Source organism: Onychostoma macrolepis, chromosome 25 (genome assembly GCF_012432095.1).
Source record: "Onychostoma macrolepis isolate SWU-2019 chromosome 25, ASM1243209v1, whole genome shotgun sequence".
NCBI classification, from domain to species: Eukaryota; Metazoa; Chordata; class Actinopteri; order Cypriniformes; family Cyprinidae; genus Onychostoma; species Onychostoma macrolepis.
In genome coordinates this window covers 23,000,172-23,017,496 of record NC_081179.1, presented here as the reverse complement: position 1 = coordinate 23,017,496, position 17,325 = coordinate 23,000,172, and the positions used below count along the sequence as shown (strand labels likewise).

General features: G+C 38.2%; 6 protein-coding genes across 8 annotated transcripts in view; all 6 read left to right on the top strand.

The window, feature by feature from the left end:
• The first annotated feature begins 1,921 nt into the window (after positions 1-1,921).
• On the top strand, positions 1,922-2,873 carry LOC131534329 (histone H1-like). The gene has a single exon (XM_058767162.1). The coding sequence runs from the start codon at positions 2,211-2,213 to the stop codon at positions 2,841-2,843; it is 633 nt and encodes a 210-aa protein (XP_058623145.1). The 5' UTR covers positions 1,922-2,210; the 3' UTR covers positions 2,844-2,873.
• A 411-nt stretch (positions 2,874-3,284) lies between these two features.
• LOC131534353 (histone H2A-like) lies at positions 3,285-3,759 on the top strand. The gene has a single exon (XM_058767185.1). It carries the CDS (start codon positions 3,318-3,320, stop codon positions 3,702-3,704), a length of 387 nt encoding a protein of 128 aa, XP_058623168.1. The 5' UTR covers positions 3,285-3,317; the 3' UTR covers positions 3,705-3,759.
• Positions 3,760-4,299: 540 nt separating this feature from the next.
• On the top strand, positions 4,300-4,917 carry LOC131534341 (histone H3). The gene has a single exon (XM_058767174.1). The coding sequence runs from the start codon at positions 4,319-4,321 to the stop codon at positions 4,727-4,729; it is 411 nt and encodes a 136-aa protein (XP_058623157.1). The 5' UTR covers positions 4,300-4,318; the 3' UTR covers positions 4,730-4,917.
• Positions 4,918-5,972: 1,055 nt separating this feature from the next.
• LOC131534369 (histone H2B-like) lies at positions 5,973-6,404 on the top strand. The gene has a single exon (XM_058767200.1). The coding sequence runs from the start codon at positions 5,983-5,985 to the stop codon at positions 6,355-6,357; it is 375 nt and encodes a 124-aa protein (XP_058623183.1). The 5' UTR covers positions 5,973-5,982; the 3' UTR covers positions 6,358-6,404.
• A 5,330-nt stretch (positions 6,405-11,734) lies between these two features.
• LOC131534384 (histone H1-like) lies at positions 11,735-12,007 on the top strand. The gene has a single exon (XM_058767216.1). The coding sequence runs from the start codon at positions 11,762-11,764 to the stop codon at positions 12,005-12,007; it is 246 nt and encodes an 81-aa protein (XP_058623199.1). The 5' UTR covers positions 11,735-11,761.
• A 4,463-nt stretch (positions 12,008-16,470) lies between these two features.
• kif15 (kinesin family member 15) overlaps positions 16,471-17,325 on the top strand; it is a 49,274-nt gene continuing 48,419 nt past the window's right edge. The window contains exons 1-2 of one of the 3 annotated variants that reach the window (XM_058767090.1): positions 16,506-16,612; positions 16,870-16,894. In XM_058767090.1, the coding sequence (XP_058623073.1) occupies positions 16,594-16,612; positions 16,870-16,894 (44 nt within the window). In that variant the 5' untranslated portion in view covers positions 16,506-16,593. Of the gene's footprint in view, positions 16,613-16,869; positions 16,895-17,325 lie in introns of all 3 variants that reach the window. The other 2 variants (XM_058767091.1, XM_058767088.1) reach the window with 2 other exon arrangements.

Below are 17,325 nucleotides of genomic sequence, written 5' to 3'. Positions count from 1 at the left end.
ATGTCTTTGAATAAGGATATTTAACATACAGTGAGCTTAAAGACTATTGCTCTCTGACTGGTTTTACATTTACAAGCTGCCAGACTTGCAGAGCGGGCTAGTGGTAGATAGAGAGACTGTTTTGGTCCCTGAAAGTGGGGTGAGAAACCACAAGCTAATCTTATTGTAAGGTCACGATGTATGAGGTAGTCATTGAACTTTAGAACATGTTACATGTGTTTTCTGCCCCTCTGATGCATAGAAACAGCTTTGTTTTGCACATTGACCCTTTGTACATTTAGTACGCATATCTGATCTTACAGAGAGGAGAGTGCACCACACCCTTACTTACTTCTTCTTCTTCGTTTTGTTCTCTTCTGGCTTCACTCTAATTGTTCGGGTGCACCTAAAATGTAAGATCTTTTGTGAAGGTTTTTATTCTCTTTAGATTTTTGACATTAATTTCAGGTGGTCGTTACACATTGCAGGTTATTTTTATTAATTACAGATTGATTTTAATCTTTTCAGATGGTTCTAAATATGTTTGGGTTGAGTTATAATGGATCTTAACTAAATTTGAATTAACAGTTAATTTGTAAGACACTGTCATTGCATATGATTATTAAAGTTCAAGGTTTCATTTTCAAGTTAGGATTTACAGTTCTCCTTTTAGAAACTTTTAAATAAATTTGCATATTCCTTCCACCCAACCTTCTGACGTGGATTCGATTTTGCATCAAAAACAAAATAAAACAAAGACAAAACAAACTATTTTATTTAACACCCCAAAAATAATCCATATTTAAACTGAGTGGACAGTGAAATTGCTGTAAATACAGACTGAAAATAAAAAAATCAAACCTGCTTTAAAACCCATCAGCACAACTAAAGCTATAAAATTTTACAAGAGCAACACTGCTTTAACAACAACAACAACAAAAAGCAAAACAGCAAGTTTTATTTGACATAATTGCTCTGAGTGCAGTCTGTGCAGTGCTGCTGTTTTGTTAGGAGACACACAGCAGTTATTCTGAGGCTTTATAGGTTTATACAATTTATACATTCATATTAATATTAATTTATACAACTTTACAAAATCAATACAATATTGTGTTTAATATATACCACAGTATTAACTTATTATTGAATTGTTGTAAATAAATGTCACATTTGCTACTGGTGAGTGTTACAAAGAATGCTGGGAAATCACTTCAAGTAACCTAGAAGAGTGATTACTGATAGGCTGTCAAAAAAACAAAACAAAAAACACCACATTTTAGAGAAGAATAAAAATAAAAATATTAAAAATCACTTCCAAAGCTGCTACATAGACTTTCTAGGTTGATGACTTTAAATGTAGAGGAGTGAAAGTACGATATTTGTCTTTGAAATATAGTGAAGTTATAAAGTCTTAAAAGTTTCCAGAAAAAAAGCGTCTGCTAAATGACTAAATGTAAATGCAAGTAAAGTACATATACTCCAAAAGTGTGATCTATAAACGCAATCAGAGGTGCACAGCAATGAAATACATTTACTTGAGTATTGTACATTTAAAACTTTATAACTTCACTACATTTAAAAGACAAATATCGCACTTTCACTCCACTACATTGTTTAATTCATCAACAATGCTCAAGTAAATGTACTTCATTGTTGTGCACCCCTGATTATTATTATAGATCGTCTGCTGACCAGACATGAGTCACAGACTCGAAGCTTCCGGATGTTTGTGCTTCAAGCTGCCCAAAACAACAGCTGTATGAAACACTGCACACGCCCTTCACTGATGTTCATTACATTATATTGACTTTCAAACTGTTTCTGAAACACACAGATGACGATTTTAATCTTTTATCAACTTTCCCACTTAAACAAGGCATTAGATTTACACGCGGCTTTGTTCCGTGGCTGATGCTCACCTTGAGTTTGATCTGACCGGGGCAAAACAAACATTTCCTCGCCGCGTATTTTAGTCTCCAACGAAAGCCAAGAGCCTCTGCTTGGTGTTCGCTTGGTTTTTACTGCGTCAAACTGTTTTACTACTCGAGTTTTGCCCTTCAATGTAGGAGAAGAAAGCACAAACGCGAGGATCTCGCAGAGGCGCGCAGACACAGAGCGGCGGGTTGAGTCTATAAGGTTCTCATGTGTTGTTTAAGAGCGCAGCGCTGCTCGAGCGACACTCATCTTTGAACTCAGTGTCTGATAGACTGTCTGTAAATCCGCTCGTATCAATGGCAGAAACCGCTCCAGCCCCGGCTCCTGCCGCTCCGCCGGCCAAAGCGCCCAAGAAGAAGACTGCTGCTAAAGCCAAGAAAGCAGGTCCAGGCGTCGGTGAACTGATCGTCAAAGCCGTGTCCGCGTCCAAGGAGAGGAGCGGCGTGTCCCTCGCCGCGCTGAAGAAAGCTCTCGCCGCCGGCGGCTACGACGTGGAGAAGAAGAACTCCCGCGTCAAGCTCGCCATCAAGAGCCTGGTGACTAAAGGCACCCTGGTGCAGGTCAAAGGGACCGGCGCCTCCGGCTCCTTCAAGCTCAACAAGACCGAGACCAAGAAGAAGCCGGCCAAGAAAGCAGCTCCTAAAGCCAAGAAGCCCGCGGCCAAGAAACCCGCTGCTGCCAAGAAGCCAAAGAGCGCAGCGGCAAAGAAGCCCGCCGCTAAGAAATCGCCCAAGAAGGCCAAGAAACCCGCCGCTGCAGCCGCTAAGAAGGCGACGAAGAGCCCCAAGAAGGCAAAGAAGCCGGCAGCGCCCAAGAAAGCAGCCAAGAGCCCCAAAAAAGCCAAGACTGCCAAACCCAAGGCGGCCAAGCCTAAAGCTGCAAAGCCTAAAGCTGCAAAGCCTAAAAAGGCAGCTCCCAAGAAGAAGTAAACATTTACTGTTTTATTCCCCAACGGCTCTTTTCAGAGCCACCCACAAACTACAGAAAGAGCAAACGTGCAGTTCAGTTCTTAACTTAAATTATTGTAATATTATGTGTTTACCTCCACTGTGTTTTACATGTTGGCTGAATTTAGAAAAAAACAGTTATTCACGTTTATTAATACGAACAGCTTTAATGGATCACCAATCTAAATTTAATTAGGTAAAGAATAATATTGCCTTTTTTTTTTTATATAAACTTATTCAACCCCCCAATCACAATTTCTTCAATGTTTTCTGTAATGAGTTTCAATCCGAATGCAGGCTGTGGAGGTGTGGCTTTGGCGGTGGGTGTTGGAGGGAAGTTCAGTGATTGGTTTAAAATCTTACAAGGCTCTAAACCAATGGGCGACTGGCAGGTTCGTTTAAAACCAGTAGAGCGGGTTCGTGGACTTATCATTTTTGCTATACGAACATTGAACAATGAGTGGAAGAGGCAAAACCGGTGGTAAGACCAGAGCGAAGGCTAAGACTCGCTCCTCCAGAGCAGGGCTGCAGTTCCCCGTCGGTCGTGTTCACAGGCTTCTCCGTAAAGGAAACTATGCCGAGCGCGTCGGTGCCGGTGCTCCGGTTTATCTGGCCGCTGTGCTCGAGTATCTGACGGCTGAGATCCTGGAGTTGGCTGGAAACGCCGCTCGGGACAACAAGAAGACCCGTATCATCCCCCGTCACCTGCAGCTGGCGGTGCGCAACGACGAGGAGCTGAACAAACTCCTGGGCCGAGTGACCATCGCTCAGGGCGGCGTGCTGCCCAACATCCAGGCCGTGCTGCTGCCCAAGAAGACCGAGAAACCCGCCAAAACCAAATAAACCGATTTAAGATCGTTACTGAAACCCAAAGGCTCTTTTCAGAGCCACCCACTTTTATCTATCAGAGAGCGCTTTTCTGTTAAGTTTGTTTCATCAGTAACGACATGCCATACGTGTGTATGTGTGTGTGTGTGTGTGTATATATATATATATATATATATATATTTTTTTTAAATGGAGGTTCTCAACCAAATAACTATTGTGTGTGGGTAATTGCGAATATTAACAGCCGAACACTAATTTTACACAACCATTTAAACCAAAGAAAAAAATGAATGTTTCTTAATGAATAAAGCGTTACTATGAAACCTGTAAAGAGTGTCAGTGGAGTGTGTGTTTGATGCGTAAACAAAGACTATAATAAATTCTTGAAAGGGACTTTGCCATAAAAAGTAATAAAGCATTTTGAGCGGGAAACACAAACAGCCCCGTTTGAAAACAGAAGCTGCGCAGTCATTGGCTAGCAGTCGCGCGCTGACGTCACACATCAGCCAATCACAAGCCTCCGCACCTTTATGACACCATAAGCTCGTGTCCGTATGATGCTATAAAAGCAGGCGAGTATAAGACAGAGCATCATTTTCTACGTACGCAGAAAGAAGTACATCGCAGCGATGGCAAGAACCAAGCAGACGGCTCGTAAATCCACCGGCGGCAAAGCCCCGAGGAAGCAGCTCGCGACCAAAGCCGCCCGTAAGAGCGCTCCGGCCACCGGCGGCGTCAAGAAGCCTCACCGCTACAGGCCCGGCACCGTGGCTCTGCGAGAGATCCGTCGCTATCAGAAGTCCACCGAGCTGCTGATCCGCAAGCTGCCCTTCCAGCGTCTGGTGCGAGAAATCGCTCAGGACTTCAAGACGGACCTGCGCTTCCAGAGCTCCGCTGTCATGGCCCTGCAGGAGGCCAGCGAGGCTTATTTGGTCGGTCTGTTTGAGGACACCAACCTGTGCGCCATCCACGCCAAGAGAGTCACCATCATGCCCAAAGACATCCAGCTGGCCCGCCGCATCCGTGGAGAGCGCGCTTAAACCCGCCGCTGCATAACCCGCATTAAACCCCAAAGGCTCTTTTAAGAGCCACCAAAATTACACTGAACGAGAGAATTTCCGCTGTAACGTTTAGTAGGAAGTAACACTTTAATCACTTCAGGGACTTTGTTTGGATCATGTTTTTATTCGTTGATTCAACTTTATTTTTTTGTAACTCGCGCACACACACGCGTCTGGTTTGCTATCCTTGTGGGGAGTCTCCATAGGCGGCAATGCTGTTTCTACTGTACATACCGTATCTATTGCCCTACACCTGAACCTAACTCTTACAGGAAACGTTCAGCATTCTTAGATTTTCAAAATAACTTGATTGTGTGTGTGATTTTATTGGTTTGTTTGCCCGTGGGGACCTCAATTTAGGTCTCCACTGTGACACGTCCCATGAGTCTGTATTCAGGCTTAAGTCCCCACCCGAATAGAAAAACGGGTACACACAAACAAACACACACGCAGAGGCAAAAGTTTAAACACTGTTTCGCAATGACACAATTCTCTAAGTAAATAAAACAAAGTATACCATACTTCTAATATACATGTGTGTATATATTAGCTAAGTGCAATTTCATAAATTTTAATTCACAAATCGTCAAAACCATTATGCGAAACTCATAAATATGTCTTGCCATGTTTAAGTAAACAAATTAAGTAGAGGTAATTTCGTTATAATTGTTTATTTACGAGGAATGGAGAACTACTGATTTAATGCTTGATGTGACATTTAATTTGTTTGTTTAGCGTTTTCTTTGAATTTAAGTGGTTTACCAAATAAAGGGAAAATACAATCAGAGAAGAATGATATTTAAGTTCGAGCAGAAGTGAAACTGGCAGGACAGCAGAGAAAAATAAAGTATCTAATCGTCATTGCTCTTCTTTCTCCAAATTCTCTTAAGGATTATATTAAGGGGTTTAAAAATACATCATGATGTTTTAGACCCATTTGTTTTCTTGTATAAAACAAAAAGAGCGGGAATTGAAAAAGGAAATTTCTTCATATAAACGGATGTCGTTCAAACACGGAGCGGTGGGTGGAGCTAACAATTCACCGCCTGTGATTGGCCCTCGTTCCGCTCGTGATATTTCGAGTTGTCCAATCACATACGACTTTATGGGTTTGGTCTATGAAAATACGCAATCAGAAAACTGCATACCTCCTTGAAAATTAGCATAGACGAGTCAATAAATATCTCTGTCTGACTCGTTCAAGTTGTTGATTCGTAAGCATCATCTTCATCATGCCTGAACCAGCGAAGTCTGCGCCTAAGAAGGGCTCCAAGAAGGCCGTCACTAAGACCGCCGCTAAAGGAGGAAAGAAGCGCAGAAAGACCAGGAAGGAGAGCTACGCTATCTACGTGTACAAAGTGCTGAAGCAGGTTCATCCTGACACCGGGATCTCTTCTAAGGCGATGGGGATCATGAACTCTTTCGTCAACGACATCTTCGAGCGCATCGCCGGTGAATCGTCTCGTCTCGCTCACTACAACAAGCGCTCCACCATCACATCGAGAGAGATCCAGACCGCCGTGCGTCTGCTGCTGCCCGGAGAGCTGGCCAAACACGCCGTGTCTGAGGGCACCAAGGCCGTCACCAAGTACACCAGCTCCAAGTAGAGCTCCGCTCCAGTCCCCGAGACTCAAAGGCTCTTTTAAGAGCCACCCATCACATCGCTGAAAGAGTTTACAAAGTTTTTATACAGTAATGCTAGTCGCTTCTATAACTCTATCCAAATAATGCCGTTTCATGGATGTACTCTCACTCTAAAAGAAAATTAGCCCCACTTAACAAACCTTAATTTAAAATCCCAAATTTTTACTGGCTGTGCACTCTATGGAAAGATGTTTACTCTGTAGTGTAAAAAAAAAAAAAAAAAAAATTGTATTTCAACAACAGACCTAATGAAGCATGAAAAGCAGTAGCCAGAAAATTATTCACTTTTTCTGTAACCCGTTCAACCACAGAGGCGATATTTTGAAAAATAAAATAATGGATAAGGTATGCAATATCTTTGTTTCAAGTTAAGTATATATACAGGTGCTGGTCATATATTTAGAATATCAACAAAAAGTTGATTTATTTCACTAATTCCATTCAAAAAGTGAAACTTGTGTATTATATTCATTCACTACACGCAGACTGATATATTTGAAATGTTTATTTCTTTTAATGATATCTGTGAGGAATTCCAGTCAGGATTTAGATCGTATCATAGTACTGAGACTGCTCTCATTAGAGTTACAAATGACCTGCTTCTATCATCTGATCGTGGTTGTATCTCTTTATTAGTTCTACTGGATCTTAGCGCTGTGTTCGACACTATCGACCACAACATTCTTTTGAATAGACTACAAAACTTTGTTGGCATTCGTGGAAGCGCCTTAGCATGGTTCAAATCGTACTTATCTGACCGCCATCAGTTCGTAGCAGTGAATGAAGAGGTATCATATCGATCACAAGTGCAGTATGGAGAACCTCAAGGCTCAGTACTAGGGCCGTTACTTTTCACGCTTTACATGTTACCCTTGGGAGATATTATCAGGAGACATGGTGTTAGCTTTCACTGTTATGCTGATGATACTCAGCTCTATATTTCTTCGCGGCCCGGTGAAACACACCAAATTGAGAAACTAACGGAATGCATAGTCGATATAAAAAACTGGATGACGAGTAATTTTTTACTGCTAACTTCTGAAAAAACAGAGGTGTTAATTATCGGACCTAAAAACCCCACATGTAATAACTTACTTGACGGCTGCTTCTGTCAATTCTTCTTCATCAGTCAGGAACCTAGGTGTGCTGTTTGATAGCAATCTTTCATTTGAAAGCCATGTTTCTAGCATCTGTAAAACTGCATTTTTTCATCTCAAAAGCATATCTAAATTGAGACCTATGCTCTCAAAGTCAAATGCAGAAATGTTAGTTCATGCGTTTATGACCTCAAGGTTAGACTATTGTAATGCTTTATTGGGTGGTTGTTCTGCACGCTTGATCAACAAACTACAGTTGGTCCAAAATGCAGCAACTAGAGTCCTTACTAGAATCAGTAAATATGACCATATTAGCCCGGTTCTGTCAACACTGCACTGGCTCCCTATCAAACATCGGATAGATTTAAAAATCTTGTTAATTACTTATAAAGCCCTGAATGGTTTAGCTCCTCAGTACTTGAGCAAGCTCTTATCACATTATAGTCCTCCACGTCCGCTGCGTTCTCAAAACTCTGGCCGTTTGATAATACCTAGAATATCAAAATCGACTGCGGGCGGCAGATCCTATTCCTATTTAGCACCCAAACTCTGGAACAGTCTACCTAACACTGTTCGGGAGGCAGACACACTCTGTCAGTTTAAATCTAGATTAAAGACCCATCTCTTTAGCCTGGCTTACACATAACACATTAATACGCTTCTATTATTCAAATCCGTTAAAGGATTGTTAGGCTGCATTAATTAGATCAACCAGAACCGGGAACACTCCCCATAACACACGATGTACTCGTTATACATCGTAAGTAGAATGGCATCTACGCTAATATTTGTCTGTTTCTTTCCTATTTTGTTTCTCAGTCCGTATCCGATCAGATGGTGGATCAGCACCAAGAGATGATGTCTGCAGCCCTGACCGTCAGCGGAGACCAGGACACCCAGATGACCCCCAGAGACATATCCCCAGTGAAGACCTCGATTAAAATACAATAAAATTAAAAAAATATAACAAAATAATTAAAATATAATAAAATACCTAACTACATAATACTACTATTGTTAGAAATTGCAACAAAATTAAAATAGAAATATAAACTTTTGAACTGCGGGTTTCGTCTGGCCAGAGGAGAACTGGCCCCCCAACTGAGCCTGGTTTCTCCCAAGGTTTTTTTCTCCATTCTGTCTCGGAGGGAGTTTTGGTTCCTTGCCGCTGTCGCCTCTGGCTTGCTCAGTTGGGGACACTTAATTTCTAGTGATTATCGCCGATTTGATTGCACAGATACTATTTAAACTAAACTGAGCTAGACAATGACATCTCTGAATTCAATAATGAAATGCCTTTAACTGAAAATTGAGTGTTTAATCTTATCATTATACATTACTGACACTCTATCCTCTAATTTGATACTGTTAAGTGCTTTGACACAATCTGTATTGTTAAAAGCACTATATAAATAAAGGTGACTTGACTTTAATTTTGATGATTATAACTGACAACTAAGGAAAATCCCAAATTCAGTATCTTAGAAAATTAGAATATTGTGAAAAGGTTCAATATTGAAGACACCTGGTGCCACACTCTAATCAGCTAATTAACTCAAAACACCTGCAAAGGCCTTTAAATGGTCTCTCGGTCTAGTTCTGTAGGCTACACAATCATGGGGAAGACTGCTGACTTGACAGTTGTCCAAAAGACGACCATTGACATGTTGCACAAGGAGGGCAAGACACAAAAGGTCGTTGCAAAAGAGGCTGGCTGTTCACAGAGCTCTGTGTCCAAGCACATTAATAGAGAGGCGAAGGGAAGGAAAAGATGTGGTAGAAAAAAATTGTACAAGCAATAGGGATAACCGCACCCTGGAGAGGATTGTGAAACAAAACCCATTCAAAAATGTGGGGGAGATTCACAAAGAGTGGACTGCAGCTGGAGTCAGTGCTTCAAGAACCACTACGCACAGACGTATGCAAGACATGGGTTTCAGCTGTCGCATTCCTTGTGTCAAGCCACTCTTGAACAGCAGACAGCGTCAGAAGCATCTCGCCTGGGCTAAAGACAAAAAGGACTGGACTGCTGCTGAGTGGTCCAAAGTGATGTTCTCTGATGAAAGTAAATTTTTGCATTACCTTTTGAAATCAGGGTCCCAGAGTCTGGAGGAAGAGAGGAGAGGCACACAATCCACGTTGCTTGAAGTCCAGTGTGAAGTTTCCACAGTCAGTGATGGTTTGGGCTGCCATGTCATCTGCTGGTGTTGGTCCACTGTGTTTTCTGAGGTCCAAGGTCAACACAGCCGTCTACCAGGAAATTTTAGAGCACTTCATGCTTCCTGCTGCTGACCAACTTCATGGAGATGCAGATTTCATTTTCCAACAGGACTTGGCACCTGCACACAGTGCCAAAGCAACCAGTATCTGGTTTAAGGACCATGGTATCCCCCTGTTCTTAATTGGCCAGCAAACTCGCCTGACCTTAACCCCATAGAAAATCTATGGGGTGTTGTGAAGAGGAAGATGCGATATGCCAGACCCAACAATGCAGAAGAGCTGAAGGCCACTATCAGAGCAACCTGGGCTCTCATAACACCTGAGCAGTGCCACAGACTGATCGACTCCATGCCACGCCGCATTGCTGCAGTAATTCAGGCAAAAGGAGCCCCAACTAAGTATTGAGTGCTGTACATACTTTTCAGTTGGCCAAGATTTCTAAAAATCCTTTCTTTGTATTGGTCTTAAGTAATATTCTAATTTTGAGATACTGAATTTGGGATTTTCCTTAGTTGTCAGTTATAATCATCAAAATTAAAATAAATAAACATTTGACATATAACAGTCTGTGTATAATGAATGAATATAATATACAAGTTTCACTTTTTGAATGGAATTAGTGAAATAAATCAACTTTCTGATGATATTCTAATTATATGACCAGCACCTGTATATACCTCTCTCAAGTATTACTTAAATACATTTTTATTTATACAGCTGTCTATAAAGTTAATAATGCACAACTTTGTACATAAATCTGTTCTTCCAGATGTATACCACATTATTATTATTATTATTGTTGCTATTATTATTATATTTTCTCCTTAGTCTTATTTGATTGTTCTTTTTGTTCTCATGTCATATATGTATGTATATAAAAGCTCCTAAAAAACACAAATTCCTTGTGGGTTTGCACACACTTGGTGAATAAAATTCATTCTGATTCTGAAAAATAGATATGCCAGAGGTAAAAATGTAAAAGATTTAATTCACCAAATGATAGTGACATAGTGCTTCATAAGTCTTTTATAGCTTTGTTTCCAAGTAGTACCATATTGTTTAATTTGGCTTATAGCCTTAGCCAATTTCTTTACATGCATATGATATTTCCCAAGTAAAATAATCAATCGCGTAAGAAAATAAATTGTACTTTTAGAATCAATAGTATCTTACACAAAAACACATATGACATAATTAATTTCAGTTTTTATTGTTTGCTGTTCCAAACATCATTGAAATGAAGATAGAGATGTATGTCCAAAATATAATAAAAGAATAATCACAGATTATTTAACACCACCACAAAGGTCAGAGTTTTCTCTATCCAGTTCTTTAAAATAACTCTTTAACAAAGTTCTGTATTATTTTAAATGATACCTATTACTTTATTACTCAAAAAAAAAAAAAAAAAAAACGTATTTATTGACCACACTTCCTTTCATTCAATGTTTTCATATTTAGATGACCAAAAGACTGTTGAGCATGGCACATAATTCTTCTGAGTATGACAAGCAAACCATGGCCATTAGTCAGCCGACTAACAGCAATTATTCCAAGACTGATTAAATATTTTTGCAAATCAATTAATTTGTTTTTATACATGATATATGTTATTCCACAGAAAATACCTTAGTAATGTAAAATTGTGCTTATAGATTAACTGCCAAGTCAGCAGTGCCTGCTTATTGAAGCTTTTACTGGGATTTTATCAATAGAACAAATTACATTTTAGAAGAAAATTAATGCCACCCAAAAAAAAAAAAAAAGAAACATGAAATTGGGGAGGATATGCCACGCAGTATCTTTACTTGTGATGTGCACTACAAAGATATTTAGGTACATTTGTTTCGCTGTGTTTTTTTACAGTCTATGGTTTAAACGGAGAAAATGTTGCTCAGTAGCCCTGGGGGGGGGGGGGGGGGTGTAGAGTCTACACGGTTCTCATGTGGCAGTTAAGTTTCGCGGCGCTGCCGTGCCACTTTCTCTTGTACTGGAAGCGTTTTGTGCAGTTGATTGTATTCCGTTTATCGACGTGTAAACATCTGAAGCCATGGCCGAGACCGCTCCAGCTGCCGCCGCTCCGCCGGCTATGGCTCCCAAAAAGAAATCGGCGTCTAAGCCCAAGAAAACGGGCCCGAACGTCAGGGACCTCATCGTCAAGACTGTGTCCGCCTCCAAGGAGAGAAGCGGCGTGTCCCTCGCCGCCCTGAAGAAGGCTCTGTCTGCGGGCGGCTACGATGTGGAGAAGAACAACTCCCGCATCAGGATTTCCATCAAGAGTTTGGTGACCAAATAAACTGAAGCAGTCTGATTAATGAAAACTCCAAAGGCTCTTTTTAGAGCCACCCACTTTCTCTTTAAAAGACAAATTCACATGATGGTGAAATGAGTCGGTCTTAAAATGTCATGTAACTGAGTCTTATTTGGTGATATGATATTGTAATAAAATACCTAACTGCATAATACTATTATTGACAGAAATTGCAACAATATAAAAATAGAAATATAATACATTTAAACATTCAAAATTAATTAAAACAATATACAAATATGAAAAATGAATAAATGCATTTTAAAATAAATAGTATGATATATGCATACAACAAAAATATATTAAATTAAACCATAAATAAAAATTATAAGCAAACAAATATATATATATTATAAAAATAGACCGAGAAACAAATGCATTAAACTATACATTATAATTATAGCAAATGAATAAATCATATAAATGAAAAACTTCAAATAATGAATAAAACACAAATATAACACATACATTAAATTATAAATTAAAATGCTCCATCGGGACGTGACCACGGGAATCAGAAAAGCCCTTTACACAGTCTGACATGGCTGCGGTTGGAACTGAACTGCGGGTTTCGTCTGGTCAGAGGAGAACTGACCCCCGACTGAGCCTGGTTTCTCCCAAGGGTTTTTTCTCCATTCTGTCTCGGAGGGAGTTTTGGTTCCTTGCTGCTGTCGCCTCTGGCTTGCTCAGTTGGGGGTGTTTTAATAACATTTTTCAAACAGTTATAATTGTTAAAGCCCATCTGTGATGTTATTACCTCATTTTCAAGCTCCACACTAAAACATTGTAACACAATGAACCAATCTGATGCATTTATGATGTTAAGGGTCGCTCTTATTTTCGATTTAATAAACCGTTGGCAAAGGCAAAATATTTAAGGTATACCTCCATTTTAAATTGAATTATCATATTTTTTTGTTTTCTTAGAATTTGATTAAAGTAAAACTAAAGAACTTAAAAGAAGAATTAGATAACATCTATACATACAAGGCTACGGGTGCCTTTATTAGATCAAGGGTGTAATGGCTAGAATTCTGGGAGACAAAGTAAGTGTGTATATATATATATATATATATATATATATATATATATATATATATATATTTAACTTAGAAAATAAATAGTTAAAAGAGTTTCTAATTTTGTTTCCAGTTTTATATTCACAACTCTACGATGGACATTTAAGCCTCAATTTTCTGATAGCTTTTTTGAGAGGGTTCAGGCATCCACACCTGTTGTTAGTGATGATAATATGTCTTCTTGTGAAATGGATTTGTCAGTGGAAGAGTTGGATGTTATTATTCATAAACCCCCCTTAATAAAAGTCCAGGTCCAGATGGACTGCCCTTGGAGCTCTTGGCAAGACATAAAAGAGTTTGTTTTAGAAGTGTTCAAAGACTGTACAGAAAGGGGAATTGACTGAGTCCATGAAGCAGAAGCTAATTACTTTAATTCCAAAACCTAACAAAGATTCCCTGTATTTAGATAATTGGTGCCCGATGACTTAACTTAATTCAGATTATACATTGTTAGCTTCCCTGTAGCACGGTTAAAATGGTTTATTCCTAAACTGATTCAATTTAGTGTTGTTATATTTTGCTACCAGGTGGGTTGTAACAGTAAAGGAAAATATGGATTATGTGCATACATTTATTTTGTTTATCAGGTTTATCATTTGTAAAACAGAAGAGGTGTAAATGTATGGCTTGACATAAGCAATTAAACATTTGTTTTAATTGTACTTTTTAGCTTGATAATTTAAAACATGAATGTACTGCCAGCACTTTTGTACCTTCATCTATCTGGTCAAGAGCTCTATAGCAACTTTATAGGACTCTTAAGCTGTAGAGGCCACTACAACACTCGCATGCCCGACAACGACAACTCCCATGATCAGCCAACCAGTCAATAGTTTTCATTTCAAAACTGGTTTAAAAACCAATTATATTCAACAGCAGACCCTTCTCTCCACCAATTGTTTTGCTTGTGCATCTGGTAGTGATTTTTGTGACTGTGATGGACTTCACATTCACTAATTTCACATATTTTCTGTTTTCAAAGTGTAATTGACAAAAAATATAAAACGGATGTTTTTTGTTTTTAATAATATAAAATGATAAATTATGAAAGCATATATGTTATTTTCACAAATTCATGTCATGTGAGCATACATATAATGACAGCTGAGGGACATTCAGAGACGGCTAGTAATTGATTATATGTAATCTGGATTACGTAATCAGATTGCAAAAATTAAGTACATGTAATTACAGTAAATTGCATTTGAAAATACTCATAATCAAACTACAGTTACTTTTTATGGATTACATGATTACATATTAACACAACATTTTCAAAAAAAGTCCCTTTCAAGGAAAGTCTCTTCACTCGGCGACCCTTTGCAATGCCTCCGGGCAGCTCATACAAGACCAAGTCCTATGAATGGGGGAATCCTGAAATCTCAAAAACTGCTTGCTGAACTCACAATTAAATTACATACATCAAATCAGCAACAAAAATCAAAATTAATTGCCCCGTGAATGTTGTTTCTTAAAAAGCTAATTTTTCAGGCTAGACCAATGCACATGCACAGTCATAATGCGTCTAGCCTCAGGTTTCTATGGGAACCGGAGATTCTAACAGGCGCTGAAGTGACGCAATGACTTTTCCAATCAGCGATTGGCTCTTTCATTTAGAAGGTGGGACTATTCCTCCATATTGTGTGTTGCAGTTTCTCCCATTCATAAGTATAGGAGTGAACAGTCTTTGTATTGCTATAGACATTCCCTGCACCCCAATGTGCATACTATCCACCCTATCTGCCCTAAATAGTATTGAAAATTACTACTATCACATAGAATTTAGGATGGATAGTATGCACATTGGGACGCAGGCACTGTTTTAAAATAGTAATTAAAATAAAACACTTACAAAAAAAAAAAGATGAAATATTTTTATTTACCTCCTCCATGCCATGTGACCATTAATCAACATCAAAGAAACCGTGAACATGCAAATATGATACTTAATTATTGAAATATTTATTTTTAAATATCAGGCGTACTTAAAGTACTGTATATACTTAAACTATATTTGGCGAATAAGGTTTATATGGCAAAACGTTTAGGAATGCCCGCATTACATGTAAATAAGAAATAATGTGAATTTATGCATTTTAAAATAAATAGTATGATATATGCACACAACAAAAATATATTAAATTAAACCATAAATAAAAATTATAAGCAAACAAATATATATATATTATAAAAATAGACCGAGAAACAAATGCATTAAACTATACATTATAATTATAGCAAATGAATAAATCATATAAATGAAAACTTCAAATAATGAATAAAACACAAATATAACACATACATTAAATTATAAATTAAAATGCTCCATCGACGTGACCACGGAATCAGAAAAGCCCTTTACACAGTCTGACATGGCTGCGGTTGGAACTGAACTGCGGGTTTCGTCTGGTCAGAGGAGAACTGACCCCGACTGAGCCTGGTTTCTCCCAAGGGTTTTTCTCCATTCTGTCTCGGAGGGAGTTTTGGTTCCTTGCCGCTGTCGCCTCTGGCTTGCTCAGTTGGGGTGTTTTAATAACATTTTTCAAACAGTTATAATTGTTAAAGCCCATCTGTGATGTTATTACCTCATTTTCAAGCTCCACACTAAAACATTGTAACACAATGAACCAATCTGATGCATTTATGATGTTAAGGGTCGCTCTTATTTTCGATTTAATAAACCGTTGGCAAAGGCAAAATATTTAAGGTATACCTCCATTTTAAATTGAATTATCATATTTTTTTTGTTTTCTTAGAATTTGATTAAAGTAAAACTATACAACTTAAAAGAAGAATTAGATAACATCTATACATACAAGGCTACGGGTGCCTTTATTAGATCAAGGGTGTAATGGCTAGAATTCTGGGAGACAAAGTAAGTGTGTATATATATATATATATATATATATATATATATATATATATATATATATATATATATTTAAATTCATGTTTGCATTTTTTTTTTCCCAACATATTAGCAAGTTAAAATCTTACATCTCTGTTAATATTAAGTAGTTATCTAATTTGAATAGATGGCGGCGGAAACTACTGGGGAAAGTTTAGAAAAAGTGCAATTACTTCCACACTAGGGGTAATTGGGTAAAATAATAATAATAATAATAATAATACATTTAAAATATATACTGCCATCAAAATATTTATTCAGTTTTTTTTTTTTTCTTAAATATTGTCAGATATCAGGACTTGATGGGATAAATATAAATATTAGGAATGAGAAAAAGGTTAAAGGAGAATACTGGAGTGACAAGGTACAAGACGCTTGACCAATTTATCAAGGATAACAGGTAATAATGGGGAAACTATGACACTGTGAACAATGTAGGTGTAAACTCTCTCCAGAAGATGGCAGTAGTGCAGCTTCCGGGATGCAGGCTGCCGTTAAAACCCGAAGAAGACGAAGAAGAACGAGGCGCCAAATTTTGTACCTGTCCTTCATGAGCGGAGGGAGAGGAAATATAGTAATGAATCATGAATCTAAAAGGCAAAGGTGAGGATTTTGTTTTACTCATGATTTGAGTTAATGCACTGTTTACAATCTTCGCATGATGCTAAACTAAATATCCGAAATGTTATCTCATTTGTTACATCTGATAAACAAAAGATAGTTGTTGTTATTACTGGAGGGTAACGTTAACGTTAGCACACGTTAATGTTTACTAATGAGCTTTTGTTGTCGTTTATTTAAGCATGTTATTTACTATAGTTTTGCTTTTTAAATTGTATTGTTTATGTTTTTTTGTGCAGCAGCCGTTGAATCAAACGCCAACAGGTAACTTAACATTAAACAAATATAAACCGCTAAATGATACTACGGTCCAAAACAGGGAAGGATTGACAATAAACGAGATTACAGCTTATGTTTTGTACCATTAGCGTTATATACATCGAGTTTGTTCGTTTTTACATGATTCAACTTTTTTAAATGTTTATAACAGATCAGTTAATTAGCATATAACGTTAGGTGATAGTTTATCATGCTGCTCTGTTGACATTTATCCTGCAGAAACAAATTAATAGCACGCTGTTCATCATATCTTCGCTAGTTATTAAGCACATTAAATTTGCTAAACGAATGTGGAGGTCATTATATAAACAATTTATGCTCTACTTACACCCAAGAAGTTCATCATTAAGTTATTCCAACCCTATATGAGTTTATTTCTTCTGTTCAACTCAAAATAAGATATTTTGAAGAGTATT